Source organism: Ictalurus punctatus, chromosome 17 (assembly GCF_001660625.3).
Source record: "Ictalurus punctatus breed USDA103 chromosome 17, Coco_2.0, whole genome shotgun sequence".
Taxonomy (NCBI): domain Eukaryota; kingdom Metazoa; phylum Chordata; class Actinopteri; order Siluriformes; family Ictaluridae; genus Ictalurus; species Ictalurus punctatus.
Window position 1 is genome coordinate 7,201,442 of NC_030432.2, and position 19,429 is coordinate 7,220,870.

The window sequence follows — 19,429 nt, forward strand, 5'->3', positions numbered from 1 at the left end:
GAACGAGTACATTAATAATGACCTACTGTATCGTTTATGTTACAGCCGAACTGCATGCGCTATTGTACAGAAATAATGCACACCTTCTGAACAATCGGATTTGAGCGTTCAGCCAGGCTGTGGTACAAGGCTTTTTAATTAACTTATAAGTTGCATCTGTGAAAGTACACTAAAAAATATAGCAGTGATTTGTCTAACCAGTACTGAGAATCTTGATGGTTCAGTCAGTGGTGCCAATATGCTAGAATATAGTCTAAATGAGTATAAATTAATAAAATCTGCATCATCTCCTGTTTCCTTAGGCATGAGTTTGACTCGGAACACATTCCAGACCTCACTAAGGACACATATATCCAGGACATCCATTCAGTAGGGTCCCTTTGCAAGCTCTATTTCCGCGAGCTTCCGAACCCCCTGCTCACCTACCAGCTCTATGACAAATTCTCAGTAAGTGTAAAGAAATGCACGTTTTAGATCATAGCCGAGTATTCATAATGCATCGTCAATGTTTTGGTGTATGTATTTTCACAGGAAGCAGTATCGGGAGCCACAGACGATGAAAGGCTGGTCAAAATCCATGATGTCATTCAGCAGTTGCCTCCTCCACACTACAGGTGCACAGCACACTCTGGTGACATGACTTAGTGCTGCAGTCTTCCCTGTACAGTATAAGCACTGCTTTTGGATACATACATGTGCACAATAGAGCTCATCAAATAAACCTCTTGATGGTGCGATTCTATAAGAGTCTGTTCTTTGTGTGTTTTTGTTTGGTTGTTTTTTTTTTCCTTCAGAACACTCGAGTTCCTTATGAGGCACTTGGCTAGAATGGCGACCTTTAGTTACGTCACCAACATGCACTGCAAGAACTTGGCAATTGTCTGGGCTCCCAATCTCCTCAGGTAGTATACTTTTAGGCTGTGTGTATAAATAGATTTGAATTTGGAGCTTTGGGTAAAGCTTTATATTAAGATTCTCTTAACATTACTTATTGCAGTAGTTAACATGAGCAACCTTGGACTTTGGCAACCTGATAAACTACGAGTATGGTAACAAAATAACTAAGGAAAAGCACATTTATTAAGGGATTAGCTTTTTTTTTCACATGTTCCATCGATGACTAAAAACAAGTGCACATAAAGTAGCATAAATTAATTCAGAGTAATGGTTGATAATGAATTGAACTCAGTTATGCAGGTATAAATATGGAGACCAAAATGTTGTTTTGGGAATGCCTATGTTCAGCATTCAATGTATTTGTGATGTCACACTCCACAGTAGTGGTTAATGGCTCATATGAAAGTAGACACTCAGGGATTTAAGAATTTGTAGTTTTTCAGAATTCCTTTTTTTAATTTATTTATATAATATATACACCTGAAGCTTTAGATGTGCTGTCCGTTTTCTCTCTGTACAAATGTTATTTCCACTTTCCTTTCCCACCACTCTTCTCACCGGCATCTAAACAGGGAGTCACACTACTCTGAACACAGAAACCCAACTGTGTCTTGACTAGGGATGTCATGAGAACCGATACTTCAGTACCAAGTTGGTACCCACATTCGTAAAACGTGACTGTACTTGTTTTTCTGCAGTAGCATAGGTTACCGTTGGTAATGAAGGTACCGAGGTTGCAATTCTTCCGGAACTGAAGGGGGCAGCAAATACGCACAAGTGTTTTCGTCGGTCCACAAGTGGTAAAGAAGAAGAACGCCTACAAGCACACGGGAAAAACTAGAGAAATGGCGATAAGTTTAGCTCCTAGTCGACTCGTTGAGAGGAAAAGAGAGGAAAGCTAGCATCGGTTGCCGGTGTGCAACCGATGCTATCGTTCATTTCAAACAAAGCGAGGAAACAGCTGGAATTTTGGCGAAGCGTCTGAAAGACGGTCCTATATTATGTTTGTTTGAGGCAGCTGGCATTGTGGCCGTGAAACCAGCTAAGGTTATGCTCCATGTAAAGTTTGCGATAGCCAGCTATTTGTTAACGACGTTAACGCATTGCAGTGTTATCTCCTAATGGGCCACCATGCATCGTCATTCAGCCCGTGTCCTGTCAGCTAAATGTAGTCTAATGTCACTAATAATTATTCCAATGTTCATGCTTTTAATAAATTATTTTGGCCTGCAACCATATCAGTGAATTTAAGCTAATGCTAGCATTAAGAGTATAAGGGTGTGTGTGTTTGTGTTTGTGTGTGTGTGTGTGTGTGTGTGTGTGTGTGTGTGTGTGTGTGTGTGTGTGTGTGTGTTTAGGAGGGCACCTTAGCACTTGTTATTAGCACTTAGCACTGTTTTATTAGTCGTTGTCAGACAGTGTTTGATAACTAAAATATCTCTCTCTCTCTCTCTCTCTCTCTCTCTCTCTCTCTCTCTCTGCCAGTATTAGCCAGAGGAGGATGTCCTCCATGAGTTTATTTTATTTAAAACATATATTATTATTATTTATTTAAACCACACCGTGGTATTGAGTATCGTGTACTTGTTGTGGTATCGGTACCAACTACTAAATTTTTGATATCATGACATCCCTAGTCCTGACTAATCTTACAACAGATTTTTGGGAAACATATTTCATTTGTTTATACTGATTGAACATGTCTGATAAGTCGATTTTCATTCTGCCAGCAGAATGTACAGTACTGCGAGAAAGGGTTAAACACCACAAGCAGATTCACTTATGTGTTAGTTTATATTGGTCAGCATGGACTTATTTTTACTCATGGTGTTTGCAGGTCTCTTTCATTATTTAAAAAAAGTGATTCACATAAGCATTAATTACATCATAAACCTTAAGAATACATATAAGAAGACATATAAGAAATTTACATTTTGGACGGTGCTGCTGTTAAAATAAATAAATAACGGTATAGTATGATGCAACCCTATTTGAAGCAGAGTTAGTCTTACCACCCCAACGTTGATTATCTTTTGTAACATCTGCAAAACCAGTTCCTGTTTTTGCTTGCATTATTGCAGCTATAAACAGTCACCCCGTCACCAGCCTCTCATTATTTATTTTTTTTATTTAATTTTTTTTTGTTTAATTTATTTTCTTTTTTGTGAAGGTAATATGACAAAAGAAACTCTTGTCACGTTACTGAGAAACCACAAAGGCCTCCATGCTGAAGACTTTCCTGTTTTGGAAAACTTAGCAACATCTTTACCTCTGACTGTTACAAACCACTTTTGACTCCTTCCAAAAATTCTAAATAAATGCTTGCTCATGGAAAACTTCTTATCAACAATTACACATGGTTTTTAATACCTCACAGGCCCTGTGTCCTTGAGCGCATTAATATAAACCTTTGCAGCTGATAATTCTGTCAGAGATGCTGTTAAAGAAAATTAATCAACACCTTCTGACCAATCTGAATTAAGAATTGAACAGCACTGTGATATAAGGTTTATTAAGTTCATGTGTTCAAATGTAATAATGCTGTAAATAATATCGATTAAGGGAACCTTAATATAAAATGTCACTAATATGTATCAAAATTTAAAGCTCTGAAAAACGATTTCTGAAACATCCAGTGCAGTGAACTATACAAACAGCGTGCCAGTGAAACTGTAGCACCATATACCTTTGCCTTTTTCTCTGTTCGTGAATACTTTTGACATGGTGATATGTCTGAAATTGGGGGTTTTAAGGCATACCAAAATGATACCTTCTGTTGATGCTTTGAACTGAATACTCATAAACATGAATGACACCCTTTCTTAAATGCCTTAACTGTTCCTGGTCATTATAGGTCAAAACAAATAGAGTCAGCCTGCTTCAGTGGCACATCTGCCTTCATGGAGGTGCGCATTCAGTCAGTGGTAGTGGAGTTCATCCTCAATCACGTTGATGTCCTCTTCAGCTCCAAACTCAGCACTCTGATCCGTGAAAGCACAGGTAATGAAAACAGGGGAAAAAAGCTTACTCTTTCTGCACCACTGAATGCTCAGTTTCCAGCATCAACTGTTTAGTGACATGTTGCCAATCAAGGTTTTTCTGCAACGTGCATCCGTAGGCCATGCCACTTTGTCCCGGCCCAAGTCTCTGCTCGTGTGCTCCCCATCCACTAAGTTGCTGTCTCTAGAAGAGGCACAAGCCCGGACTCAGGCCCAACTCGCCTCTCCTGTCTCCCCTGAAAGCAAGTACATTGAAGTGGGAGAAGGTCCTGCTGCCCTGCACGGAAAATTCCACACCATCATCGAGTTTCCCACGGAAAGGTGCGTCCATTTAAGTGTACTGTGTTACTGCCGAAATGAATATTCCATTCATTCAAAATATTTAACAATAATAATGACTTAAAGTAATGCTTTAATTGTTTTGGCTGGAAAGACAAAGGTTTGTTTATTTCATGCTCCTTCAGAATAGATCTTCGAAATGGTTCTTTGTATGTACATTTGTAGAGCGGATTTAATATTTAAACTTTGAAAACTTAATTTCTTAAGATTAATTTCTTAATTACCTTAAGTTCCCAGCTGGGTAAGTGCTGCTTTGCCTCATTTTTCCACATGCTTTTGTTTGCTATTACTTAATCACACTGTGTAGATACATATTCTGTTCTTGGTCATTGCATGTTGTTGTTTCTCAGTTTGTGTTTCTTGTTTCATGTTTTTCATCCATGTAGTTATGTTGTGTGTATTCTCAGTTGTGTGTACTCTAATGTGTTACACTATATGGACAAATGTTTGTGGACACCCAAATGTGGGACTTACCAAAAATGTTGACACAAAGTTGGAAGCACACAATTGTATTTCCTAGTCCAGCATGACAATGCCCCTGTGCACAAGTCCATAAAGACAAGTTTTGCCAAGATTGGAGTGGAAGAACTCGATTGGCCTGCACAAAGCCCTTACCTCAACCCCACTGAATACCTTTGGGATGAATTGGAACACTGATTGCACCCCAGGGCTCCTTGATCAACATCAGTGCCTGACCTCACTAAAGCGCTTGTGGCTGAATGAGCAAATCCCCAGAGCCACACTCCAAAATATAGTGGAAAGCCTTCCGAGAAGAGTGATAGTTATTAAAACATGTGAGGGGAGTGAGGGACTAAATCTGGAAGGAGATATTCAAAAAGCATATATATATGTGATTTTCAGGTGTCCAAACACGTTTGGCCAAAAACTGTATGTTTACTCATAAAACCAGCATTTATTAAAACCTTTGTGTATCCAGGTTTACTCATACTTCCTTGTTTTAAGTCACCGTATCTATTGTGTAGAATGTAATTATGATCGATTCATAAATCCGAATACGATACTTCTCATACTCATTTCTCAAAAATGTTCTTTACGATCCCTTATTTGCACTCCTATCATTTGTCACACTACTTTTTATATACTAGTATTGGATTCAGCTAACCACAAAAAAAAGAGTTTTGTAAAACAAAAGGTTTTAGTTCATTTTGTGTGTGACTAGGCTATGACGATTATGTAGTCAATGTATTTATCTTGCCTGGTTGTTTTGTCCGCTCTGTGTTTGTCCCTGCCAGTAAGTTTCAAAGTTCCATCCTGCTCAAATGGCTTTATTACAGGTATCTGGTGTACTATAAATAATATTCTGTGTTCTCATAGAAAGAAAGCCCAGACAAAGGTAAAGAAATCACCTGTGGCAAGCTGGCGTTCATTCTTCAGTATGGCAAAGTCATCTACCACGACCAAGCGCAAGCTGCTCCGTCATCCCAGTGAGCCAAATAACATGAAGACCTCACAGGCCCTGTCAGGTAGAGCTATACACAGTTCACTATTTGATACCCATTTCAATACTTTAGGTTAGAGGTAGGCATACTACAGCCTACCAGTCATCTCCTTTTGCTTCTTGCTTATAGTAATGATTTTATGTACAATCCATTATCCTATTAGTGTCATATGTATGGTCAGTTACAGATGCCAGAGAATTAGTGCATTAAAAAAAAATTCCCTGACACTGTTATAGATCCTGTCCAAATTTAATAGTGAGAACATATGGTTTAACAAAAAGTGGAATACTTCTTTTACAGAGTTAGGAGCATAAAGGTTTCAGTCTCAGTTGCCATTTTACTACCAAATACTCACTATGGGAGCATATACTGGGAGCATATACTCACTATACTGTTATGTGAGGTGTGCATATAATTTTTAATAAGTAAGCCTGATAAAATTTGAGTTAAAAAAAAAAAAGTAGCTCAGCTTCACAGCTCACTTTAATTAAGAACCCCTTTTTGGTGGGAATAGCTCTCTTTAGTGTAAATGTTAACATTGATCTAATAAACCTATACTGAATTTGAAACTTACATAGGGCCTAGGTTATCCACAACAATAGTGTGAAAGTGGGTCAATATACTATTTTGGAATTTTATGTGACTCTTGGGTTGAAAATGTTTATCCAATTATGTTCATGGTAAGTGTAATGCATTCAGTGGATTTGGAATGATCTGACAGAGGCTTGATTTGTTTTTTTCCAGGTGGTAGAGGAGATACTGGAACACTACGATCATCTAAAAGTGAAGAATCGTTGTCATCAAATAATCTTGAGGGTAAAGTGCTGTTTTGTTTAGTTAATTTTTTTCTGTCTATAATTGATCTAACATTTAATGTCTTTTTTATATCAAGTAAATGAACATTTTGCCTACTGTAGGTGGATCAGCGATGTATCAGGCACGCAGGCCTCGCTCTACTAGTGTTGCCTTGTCCACTTCTTTCAACGAAGAGCTGCTAAACAATCGAGTTCACAGGGACTCTCTGTTAAGCCATAAAGAAAGGAAAGACACAGCATTGTCCACCACTTGTGTGCCTGCTCTCATATCGGCCCCACACTCTGCTGATGCAGATATTGGCAAGGCTTCTCTAGACTTTGACCCAATTTCGTTTCAGTGCAGTACAACACCAATTGATGCTTCCATGTCTGAGGAAAGAAAAAGAGGCAGCAGACGGAAGACTGGAGGCAGTTCCTGTGAATCAGAAACCTTGAAAAAAGTCACCCCTACAGGACCATCTGATGCAATTCCAACAGTTTCAGAGGACACAAATCATAAGCACTCAATGTCAGCGAAATTTGCAACAACTGTTACAGCTAAAGAAGACCGGACATCCTCTCAGACTGCTCCTGTGGGTCTCTCCCACAAACCTGAGGTTGCATTAGAGATGAAAACTCTGTCTGTGCCTCCCACTGAAGTGGTATCACCCCAGGTCATGCCCAGTGACTCAACACTGGGACAAGATTGTCAAAGCAAACCTTCTTTACTCCGGACAGAGGCTGAAAGCCTTGATGAAACTCCCAGTGAAGAAACAAGACCAGTGAAGCAAACAGAATCAGGTTAGTCCAAGCTCTTTTGCCATGTAACAGTTACAAAGAGTGATCATCCTTACATTTTCCAACATATTTCACAACCATTCATAGTGATTGATGGCATACAAGCCTTTTCTGCATCTTTGTTTATAATTTATCTGCAATTAGGTGTTTTGTTTTTCTCAATTCTTAGGTGCTGTGACCTTTGACTGCACTCCTGGGCTGGTAAGATCAGTGTCTCTCATAACTTCCCAGCCTGCTGTAAAGAGTGCTGCACGTATGTTGGCTCTGGCCTTGGCCGAATCGGCGCAACAGGCCACCTGGCTGAGCAAACGAGGGAGCTCAGAACCACCAACTCCTGTTTCTCCAAGTCGCATCCAGGACCCACTTTCCATACTGCAGTGGCCTGCAAAACCTTCTCCACAAGTCCAAACATCATCCTCCAGTAGAGGACTTTGCTGTGGCACTTGCAAAACGTTTGGAAAACCTTCAAGCGTTATCTCTACAGGGAGTTACACTGATGCCGGCAGCCTGCAGAGCACCTGTGCATGTCATGGCAGCGAGAGCGGACTTAGCTACTCTGATGGAGGTGAAGTTTCTGCTGAAAGTCATGAAACAAATTTGCCCCCCCAGGACTTGCCTGTTGCTAAAAGTTTAGATACTGAGCAGAATGCTGAAAGCCATGTGCCCATGAGAGAAAATGTCCGCCATGTTGGAGTTGGTACAGATGGTGGTAGCCCAGACCGAAGCTCTGAGATAGAGTCATATAAGAACCGGATGCCCTCTCCCTCACAGACGGAGACATCACTCTATACCGTTGACAGTCAGTCAGCCAGGGCTTCTCTTCTCAATAAGCAAGCTGCCAATGCTTCCAACTTCCATGTGATATTAGCTGAAGCTTGTATGCCAGCCTCAGTGCATGATGTTCTTCCACAACCTCCAGTTTCTCCTCTGACTTCCACTTACCAGTGCAGCCCCAAAGATGAGATGTTAAGGCCATCAGGTCAAACTTACTGGTCTGGTCCATTTGGACAGACCAGTTCTTTTCAGCCTGATTACATGCAGTACCAAGCTAAGATCTTCTCCAAGGATCACTACAACACCCTGGCACCAAGGTCCCTCCACCAGTCCATTAAATACAAGAGTCAACAAAGGAATGAACACTCTCCAAGCTTCCTTTACAGACAGTGTGGTCCAAGATATCCACCAATGGATGGTGCGTCTGTGTATCCCACTATTCGTAGGGTGCGCTCCATGCATGCACCACCAGAGGACACGTTTTTCTTCCCGCAGCCATCTTACCAGACCAGTACTTATCGCAGACAAGTATTCTCAGATATCCACCAAGTGAGGCCTTATTTTGAGGATGGTAAAGTTCAATATAGGTACAAGCCCTATTCAGGAGCGAAGTATAACAACCTGGATCAGTATCGAGTAAGCAGTCATGGATATGGCCACTCCTACACCCTCCTCAGTCAGCCTGCCAATCCTGGTAGAGTGAAGAGCAAAGCTGAGAACTATCACAACCCCCTCATCAACATGCCCTATAGCAGAGAAGCTAGTTTTATAAAACAAAGCACTGGCCATTTTCCAAGAACAAGAAATGTTGGTCTGTATGAGGGTTTTGATGCTGGATTATCAGATCGACATTTCAGTCCATCTATTAGACAAGTAAATATGGAGAAGAAGAGACTGCAAGTTGTTGTTCCCCAGCCCCATCTTCAGAAAGAGAGCCAGTGGGGCCAAGAAACAATGCACAGTAGGAGTAAATCTGATTCAGCCAAAGATTTGCTTATTTCTACTGAGGGGGCTGATGGGAAATACAGGGTTACCATGGTGTCTCATTACTCCCCTGAACACCCAATCTCTGAACCTAACGTACCCCTTCCCACTCAGACAGAGAAACATAGGAGTGGGCACAGTGCCAAACCTGCCCTGACGCTAAAGCAAAGTCGGTCTATGCAGAACTACACTCAGCACACGCTAGAGGTCTTGCCACAATCGCGTAAGCTAACTCTGCATAAAGAATACAGCTGCCCTGATTTTAAACACCGCGATTCTTCTGAGCACAGCAGTGGCCGACTTCATAGCCAGGATAAGCTGATTAGGATCCACGGCAGCCATGCTAAAGAGGACTTTCAATACGCTTGGGTTAAGGGACGCGATTTGCAAAGATCAGCGAGGTCACAGAGCATGAAAAGTAATCAACAACCCAGACAAGCCAAAATGACACTGGAGCATGATCAAAGATTTTCATATCCTGTCCAGACCAGGCCGAGGACTCGTAGCATGTTTGCGCCGTCTCGTACTGATTACGTGGATGGTTATGTGTCTTTGCAGCCCAAGGTACATGGCGTTTTCCCAAACTATGGCTGCATGCCTCCTCAGACTAACAGACTGTACTCTACAGCTATGGGTACCAGGCGCTTTCTTCACTCTGAGATTAGGCCTGAGACAGAAATATATGCTGAATGATATCTACTAATGGATGTGTATGGGGGAGTGGTATTTTGTTGTTCAGAGTCCATTATATATAAAAAAAAAAGAGAAGCATTACATGTTTTTTAATATGTTATGAAATTTTACTTGTGCATAACACCATATTAATACACATCAAATTACACCATCAATCATAGAATTTGATGAACATCGTCACTTGGCATTTTTACTAATTATGAAGAAAATGTCTATAAATTATTTGTAATAGCTAAAATAAGTCATTTTATTCAATAAGTCATTATTAGTCATTCTTCATCCGTCCATCCATTTTCTATACCACTTATACTACAGGGTCATGGGGAACCTGGAGCCTGTCCCAGGGAGCATGGGACACAAGGCGGGGTACACCCTGGACAGTGTGCCAATCCATCGCAGGGCACATTCACATACCCATTCACACACCCATTCATACAATATGGACATGCCAATCAGTCTACCATGCATGTCTTTGGACTGGGGAAGGAAAGGAAGGAGGAGAAGGGAAGGAGTACCTGGAGGTTACCCCTGCAGCACGGGGAGAACATGCAAACTCCCCACACACAGGGTCGAGGTGGAAATTGAACCCCCAACCCTGGAGGTGTGAGGCGAACATGCTAACCACACAGTGTGCCAAGTCGTTCTTCAGCTGTTTCTAATTTCATAACCATTAAATAAATCTTCTGAAATAAATTTCAACGTATCACTTGGTCTTACAAGGTATTAATTAACTGATCAAACTGGTATTTGATTAGTCTTCATATGTCTTTGAGCTGCTTTGATGTTATACCACAACACCAAATGGCATCCAAGGAACAGTTTCACAAATTCTTAATGTCTTTTGTGTCTTTTTATATAGTGACTCCAAAATCTATGATGAATGCTGTCAACACATCTGCGGGTAATTTAATGTGGAATAACAATTTATTGTTGTAGACACTGTAAGGCCCTGATTTACTAAGTTTCAAAATAATGTGGTAATTTGTGTGTGCAATGGGATAAATTGCAAATTCAAATCTCAAAGATTTCTGGAATAATAAACTGAATTTGAAAACATGACAAAGACTAGTGAGACGGGTTGAAATAGTCTTCAAAACACATTGTGTATAAATGAATCCAAGATTGTCAACATGTTAAACTATTCAAAGACTCTATTTAAATGCCTTTGGCATTAGAACATGCAGTGAATATCTCGGATCAATCAGAAAAACATTCCAATTTTTTCCCCTATTGCTCAATTGCGTTAAACTTTCCATATAATTTTATCTTCTGGAAATGTAATACATACCTTTTTGGTAATGTTTATGTGCACACAATTGCTGTCCCTGAAGTGACTTTTAGTTAAATCACGTTGGGTGTGCAAGATAACTGAAATAAACACAAACCTTTAGTAAATCAGGGCCTGTATGCATTGCATACCATATTGATTACACTTGGAAAACTTCACTCATATATTCTTGTTACAGAGGTTTTTATTTGCTCTTTTGAACCAGTTTGATTACTTGTACATTCCTTTAAGAACAGAGGTCAAAGCATTCAAAAATGCATACACAGGTCCGACCAAAATTGTGCTAGCTCCATTTCCTGAGTCATTCTTCTTTAATTAGTTTTGCATCAAAGTTGTCAAATGAAGTCAAATGTATTCCAATTTAGCTTTAACACAAAAAGAGTTATGTCCCAAATGAAGCAGAAGTTGCTGTTTCAGCTGTAATGTATATAAGTCTTGTGGTGTTGAATATCTTTTCCTGCTGTTTATCGCTTATGTGTAGTAGGTGGATAGGCAAGCACTTTATGATTAAACCCAGTCTGTGAAACAACCAGACACTTTAAAATATTGAATTTAATAAAGATAATTATTTTACAACTTCAATATGCAATGTAGAGTTGAGGATAAGGATTGAGGATAAGAGTGATCCTGGGACTAAAAAAACAGGGTCATGAAGTTGAATTGACCATTAAATGGTTACAAATGGGAATATAATGTAAATTCATATATTTATTTAAATGAAAACAGTCATTCTTGTGTAGTTCAATATATATGTAATGTTTGTTATTCTAATGTTTTTTATGTTGTCCAAGTTTTTTTTTATGTTGTACTATTGCTTTCATTAAAGTTGTCTATTCAAAATGATGAAAACTATATACTTGTTTATCAATATCATGTCTGTTTTGCAAAACTGCACTTGAATTTTAATGATCATTGTTTTATTGATTTTTTTTTTTATCTGAATTTGTTAATACAGTGTTATAGTCCTGTTATAGGCCTGTACTGATATTTAAAATTTCATAGTAGGATAGAGGTTGTTAGCTAACTCTTTATTGCTTTATCGGACATTTATTTAGCTGCTTATTCATGATCCAAACCTGTTTAACACTGAATGAGTCTGCTGTAGGAAGCACTTTCAAATAGCAACAATAGCCTTCCCTCAGTAACTGAAAACCATGCTGTGACACAAAAATGAAATAATGGGTTTATCTGGGTAAACTGCACAATGCATGAAATTCTGCAGATCCAGGTCCAGAGCTTCAGGTAATGTTCACATCAAACATCAGAATGGGCAAAAAATTGTTCTCAGTGACTCTGACCGAGACATGTTTGTTGATGCCAGAGGGGCTGGTTTGAGAATTTCAGAAGATGCTACTCTATGGGGGTTTTCATACACAACGGTCCCTAGAGTTTACACAGAATGGTGAAAAAAAATATCTAGTTCTAGATCTGCAGGCAGAAATGCCTTGTTAATGAGAGAGGTCAGAGGACAGTGTCCAGACTGGTTCAAGCTGACAGGAAGGCTACAGAAACTCAAATAATCACTTTTTAAAACTGTGATGAAATGCCAACCATATTACCCGCCCAGAGAGTTTACCACCATGCTCATTGTCGCGGTGTATATTCCACCCGGCACTGACAGTAAGGAAGTACTAAGTGAACCTTATGGGGCTTTCAGTAACTTACAGACCTCGCACCCTGACGGATTTTTCATTGTCGCCGGAGATTTTAACCAGGCGAATTTTAAATCGCTGCTATCAAACTTCCACCAGCATGTTGATTTTGCAACCCGTGGTGCAAACACTTTGGACCTTGTTTACACCAACATTTGCAATTCTTACAAGGCTGTGCCCGCCCCCACCTCGGCGGCTCAGACCACATCTCTGTTATACTAAATCCAGCATGCAGACCACGTGAAACGTGCCAAACCGGTTCTGAAACAGGTGAGAACCTGGTCTGAGCGAGCCATCTCAGCACTTGAGGACTGCTTTGAGCACACGGACTGGAATATGTTCAGAGAGGTTGGTACATACCATAAAACCACAGACTTGGAGGAATACACAGCACCAGTGATTGGCTACATCAGCAAATGCATAGATGATGTAACTTCCTTCAAGACCATCAACACATGTGCAAACCAGAACCCATGGATGATTGCTGAAGTGTTATTGCCGCTGAAAACCTGAGAATCTGCCTTCAGGTCTGATGACAAGGCAGCCCTCCACATATCAAGGGCCAGTCTGTCCCGGGCTATCAGAGAGGCAAAGAGCAACTATTCAGAAAGAATCCACAGTCACTTCACAAGCACCAAAGACACAAGGCGTATGTGGCAAAGCATTAAGGCCATCATAGACTACAAAGCTACACCACCTGTCTGTGATGATGACGCCTCGCTCCCAGATACCCTGAATGATTTCTACACATGGTTCAAAGCACAGAACAACATGCCAGCAAGGAAAACCACCCCTACTCCCATCAACCAAGTGCTTCATCTGTCTGCATTAGATGTAAAGAAAACTCTGTCCTGAGTCAACCCATGGAAAGCTGCAGGTCCTGAAAATATACCTGGCCGGGGGCTCAGGGAATGTTCTGATCAGTTTGCAGATGTCTTCAGACATCTTCAACATTTCATTGAGCCAAGCAGTTGTCTCTGTGTACTTCAAGATGACCACCATCATCCCTGTTCTGAAGAAATCATCTGTGTCCTGTCTGAATGACTACAGGCCTGTTGCACTCACATCTATCATCATGAAGTGCTTCGAGTGGAAAGTCATGAAACACATAAAGAGCAGTCTTCCCACCACACCGTCCCACTTCATTATGCATACCGTTCCAACCACTCAACAGAGGATGCCATATCTGCTACCATCCATCTGCCTCTAACCCATGTAGACAAAAAGGACAATTATGTAAGGATGCTGTTCATAGACTTCAGTTCAGCATTCAACACAATCATCCCATAACAACTAACAACAAAGCTGAGCCTGCTGGGTTTAAACACCTCCTTCTGCAAGTGGATCCTGGACTTTCTGACCGGGAGACCCCAGTCCATCAGCATCGGCAACTCCACCTCCAGCACCACCACACTGAACATCGGCATCCCCCAGGGTTGTATGCTCAGTCCACTGCTATTTACTCTGCTGACTCATGACTGTGCAAAGTTCAGTTCTAATCACATCAAGTTTGCTGATGACTCTACAGTTGTGGGTCCCATCAGCAACAATGATGAGTCAGCGTACAGGGAGGAGTTGAAACAGCTCGCAGAATGGTGTAGAGACAACAATCTATCTCTTAATGTCAAGTCTATAGAGAGGATTGTTGACTTCAGGAGAACCCATGCGGATCACTCAGCACTGCACATCAATGGAACAACTGTGGAGAGTTTCCTGGTATGCAAATGACAGAGGACCTCTCCTGGATGCTCAACACCACCTGCCTAGTCAAGAACGCCCAGCAGTGCGTCCACTTCCTGAGGAGGCTGAAAAGAGCCAAACTTCCCCCTCCCATCCTCACCTCTTCTACAGAGGGGTGATAGTGTCCTGACCAGATGCCTCACTGTGGTATGGGAACTGCACAGCCTCTGACCGCAAGACACTACAGAGGAAAAGATCATCGGGGTCTCTACCCACCATTGACATCTCATTCAACAACTGCTGCATCCGCAAAGCCATCAGTATTGTGGATGACCCCTCTCACCCTCTTTATGGACTCTTCACCCTCCTGCTCCTTGTTTTTGCTGCCAGTATTGCTGCTATACTTGTGCTGCTACATTACAAAATAACTCCAGTCCATGTTTACAATTACAGTCCATGTTCTGTGTATCTACTGTTTTGCACTCTTCTCACACTGTTGTGTATTTGCACTTTATGTAGTCTTGTGTACTGTTCTGTGTTGCACCATGGTGCTGAAGAAATGCCATTTTGTTTCAGTGTATACAAGCTCTATAGAGGAATGAAAATAAAAACCTACTTGACTTGGTAAGCAGAATAGGATCTCAGAAAGCACAACACATCAAAGGGGAGCCCATTCTTTTTAGAGTGGCATGAGATAGTGGGATTATAAATCATTACTCTACTACAACTGTATAGTATAAAGTCAAACAGTAAGATGGATTTCAGTATGTGCATATTGTGAATAAGAGTACTGGAATGAACATTGTCTTTATGATTACAGCAGCAGTTCTTGGGTACAAGTATGAAATTAATGAGATTATCCACTGAAGCAAGGGTGGGATGTGAGTGTAAATTGTTTTCTGGGAAGATGGACGGAAATGGAACCAACTATAGCAGCAGAAAGTTTGTCACAAGTGCAGAAAGCAGATGTAGAACATCAGATTGGATCCGGCAGGTCCAGAGGGCGAAAGGAGCCACAGCAGTAGAAGTGTGTCAAGATCAGGCTGATGACTGTCTGTGATTGGATGAGAAACATGAATGTTGCCTGTTTTACATCATCTACTGTATATATATATAACTGTAATTCACCATTGGGCGACTTAGTGAAAGTTTCTTAAAAGTTATTGTGTGGTAATGAGAGTTTGCTTCTTGTGTTGGTGATTTTCATTTTGATCCCTGAGGTTCCTCTGACTTCTTTCTGACACTGTACCATCTGCATTTGGGAGCACAAAAACTCACATCATAGCTCTGCTGAATAAACACAGCACACAGTGTGGTTGTGTCCCCTATTTAAATTCATCTGCTCTCAGCAAAGTAGCAAAATATTCTACAGACTGAAACAGAAACAGTCCAGGCAAATAGTTAAAGCTTGTATAACTAACCTAGGAAAAATAACACTAACATTAATTGAGTCCATTTATCAGACCAACAATCAACTGATATCAGAATATAGCAAGCGTACAGCATACAGCAATAATTATATATAAAATAAATTGTGGATAATCCCTGAATGTAGTTACTGAATATTATGCTTTACCTCTACCCCATCTAAGGTGTCCCAAGCCTTGTGCCCCGAGTCCCCTGGAATAGGCTCCAGGCACCCTTGCAACTCTATGATAAGCGGAACAGAAAATGAATGAATGAATGAATGGATGGATGCTTTACCTCTTTGTTCAAAGGGCAAATTAGGTAATTTCATGGTACTGTCCTAAAATTTAAGCACTGCACACCAATGACTGACTATTCACTTATATAATGAGAGGATAGCTGTACCTAAATAGATCATGCTTTAAAAACATTTAATTTTATTAAATAAACCAAATAAACTATGATATTGCTGTTGTTTCTACATGTATTTGGTTTTGATGTCCTATGTTCCTGGCCATATTATCCTGGCATCTGGAGTTCCAGCATGCTGTAAACAAGTCTCAGAGGTGACACGTCTGTTCAGTTACCGAGCGCTCCACAACCAGACAAAGAGCTGTAAAGCTCCTTTGAAAATATTTATTGTTAAATTTCTATACAATTAAATTTAGTCCAATGCATAACACAGTCTGCAACACACAGCTCATTCTTGCCAACTGGGTCTCTTCCATTGGTGTAAAGCACCCAATTTATAGATTATACTGTATTATACCGTGCTAGGTGGTTATTACGGCACCTTCTATAATATAGCTGAAAATATCTTGAAGGGAAAAATAATTTATCTTAAATAATTAATGATATGTCACAGTTGCCTGTAATAATTTTAAGAGATGAAACAGCAGAGGGAGCCTTAGCACTGGAGGAACTGGATATTTCCTAATGAAACTATTAGACATACTGTGTGTTCCTTCTTCAAATCTGATGTACATCTAGAGCATTTTATTTATCTCCTTTTTTGAATTGTAATAAGACTTGAGTATTTCCAGTTTGACTTTTGCTGCAGGAGACACAATCTACACAAATCTATACAATCTATACAATGAATTGAATTAATGGATTTGAGGTAGTCCATTGCCTTTTATAGACATGTAGTATGAGAGAACTGGAAATGTAATTGGTTTTATACATAGGATACTTGGTGTAAACACAGTTTGACTATAACATTAGTTATGTAACTGTGCAAACTGTTGGTTCCTTCTGACATTATAGCAAACATTATCCATTGATTCTCACCTCCCCTGGCAGGTAGGGGAAGTAAAATATAGAGCTAATTACATAACTAAATGTGTTTCTATAAACCATAGGTAACTGCCAGGAGTAGTAAGAATCCCCTGGATACTGTCACGAGTGTATGCACAGGCATGCTGAGTCCTTTCAGTGACATAAGATGCAGCATTTGCAATAAATGCTTCTGTCATACTGCCATCTGTCCATGGAACTTTCTCAGCAAGTTCTCAGCAGGTGGGTGTTGGTTCTGAATGAGAACAAACCCTGGCACATATCCAGGCTTCTTAGAACTAGTTCTCTAGACTTCTTGGAGTGGCCTCCAAGTAATGCTCAAAAAAAGAAGATGCTCTTTGGTAGAAGCTTGGCATCCAGCATCCAGTGGTCTAGGCTCTGTTCAGATAAGGGAGCCTCTTGTGTCTTTCATCTGTGACAAATGAACAGTTTGATCAGTAAGATGGCTGCCATCCGGTCTAAAATAGTACCATACTGGATACAATGAACACTGCAGACTCATCTTCATGAGTACTGCAAGGTTCATACAATTTTTTGTACGTATCATTTGTTATTATAATAAATAATTTGTTCATATGACCTTGGGTTCAATGCTATGTTCAACCACAAAGTTAACGCAGAGTGCTCTGACCACCAGTGCATGCAAGGTCAGATTATTACCAGAGCATTCAGTTCTCCCACTCTTTCAGCTGAAGTGATTGCTAGAAAAAAAAGGCATTTTTTGGACATACAGATTTAAATTCGAATTGAATAAGCGTGTAAGGAGGTGGCTTAAGAAAGAAATCCCATTCTGAGCTCTTGTCTCTAACATCATGGCTCTGACAGTAGTACCGGCTGCACAGCAAATCACAGGTTTATATTAACACGTGTTCGAATACTTTTTCATTATTATAGTAACAGCTAATTCTCAGGTGCTTGTATGGTGGCCATTTGACATATAACATATAATAACAGTCTAAATGTAGTAATAATCAGATATTAAAAATGTGTTGTTCTTTGAAATGGTGTAGCTTTCTGTAAGGGGACATTTATTTCACATTTATGGAAGGTGTTTCAAGTATCGGTGCTTTCTGTCTCTCTGAGAGAGAGAAAAAGAGAGGCTGGTGAGGCAGCTGCTTATAGCTCTTTTAGCCACTATTGGATAATATGAACTATTTTTTTGTTGTTGACATTGCATGTCATTAACTGTAACTCTAAATGTATAGATAGTATTATGTGTTTTTTTTTTTTAATAAATCAAAAATGGGCATGCTGATGGGGAATTAGAGGAATAAAACACTTTGGGGTGTGCAGTTATAGGAAATTAACCAACTGGGTGAAATAGTAACTCAGCTTCACACTAGACCACAACACACCACCATGTCATTGATTATTTTCCTATTACAGCATGCCCCTCATGTTTTTTTTATTACATAGGTACTACAATAAAAGTTCAAATTCACAGTCACTAATACGTCACTCCACATTTTGGGGATATAATGAGCTATCTATAACAGTCAAGTCAAGTCAAGATGTCAATCTAAACATTTTGCAACTTTCCTGAATATGCGTGAAAAATATTATGAAAAAGAGAAATAAAAACAACAGACAAAGCAAACTGTTTTATTGCCCTAGAATACTTCATTTACTGAAGTGCAGTCTTTAGAGGTAGCTATCGCTAGCAGCCAGCCTACATGCACTAACTTGACGTTTTGGGAGGGTTGATATTTAGCTATGAAATGTATATACAGTTAAGTGTTATTAGTAGTTATCTGTTGGTGAATGTTATATTTCTGCATTACCTCTTGGGTAATGTTATATTTCTTAATAAATAAATAAATAAATAAATCTTGATATCTTGGGATTACTGTATGTCTTTTGGAATTCAGAAAGGAAGGTCTCTAACCCCGTTTCCAATAACCTGACAAAAACACCTTGCTAAACCCAAAATCTTGTTAAACAATACTTATCTATGAATAATAGTAATATGCACTGATGAACCATAAAATTAAAACCACTGACAGGTGGCATGAATAACACTGATTATCTCATTACAGTGTCACCTGCCAAGGGGTGGGATATATTAGGCAGTACGTGAACAGTCAGTTCTTGAAGTTGATGTGTTGGATGCAGGAAATATGGGCAAGCTTATGGATCTGAGCGACGCTGCCACACTGCAAAAACTGTTTTGAGGAACATGACAAAGAGATTGGCCTCCAAATTTCCCAGATCTCAATACGATTGAGCATCTGTGTCATGTGCTGGACAAAAAAGTCCGATGCATAGAGGCCCCACCTCGCAACTAAACAGGACTTAAAGGATCTGCTGCTAACTTCTTGGTGCCAGATACCAAAGCACACCTTCAGAGGACTTGTGGAGTCCATGCATT

General features: G+C 40.0%; 1 protein-coding gene across 4 annotated transcripts in view; it reads left to right on the forward strand.

The window, feature by feature from the left end:
- The window catches only part of arhgap32a (Rho GTPase activating protein 32a), a 44,575-nt gene extending 32,707 nt beyond the window's left edge, over positions 1-11,868 (forward strand). For 3 of the 4 annotated variants that reach the window (XM_053687243.1, XM_053687244.1, XM_053687245.1), the window contains 10 exons: positions 303-447; positions 532-614; positions 795-902; positions 3,752-3,897; positions 4,016-4,217; positions 5,571-5,719; positions 6,440-6,511; positions 6,613-7,290; positions 7,457-9,609; positions 10,054-11,868. In XM_053687243.1, coding sequence (XP_053543218.1) covers positions 303-447; positions 532-614; positions 795-902; positions 3,752-3,897; positions 4,016-4,217; positions 5,571-5,719; positions 6,440-6,511; positions 6,613-7,290; positions 7,457-9,609; positions 10,054-10,323 — 4,006 coding nt within the window. In that variant the 3' untranslated portion in view covers positions 10,324-11,868. Of the gene's footprint in view, positions 1-302; positions 448-531; positions 615-794; positions 903-3,751; positions 3,898-4,015; positions 4,218-5,570; positions 5,720-6,439; positions 6,512-6,612; positions 7,291-7,456 lie in introns of all 4 variants that reach the window. The other variant, XM_017491584.3, reaches the window with a different exon arrangement.
- The last annotated feature ends 7,561 nt before the right edge of the window (positions 11,869-19,429 follow it).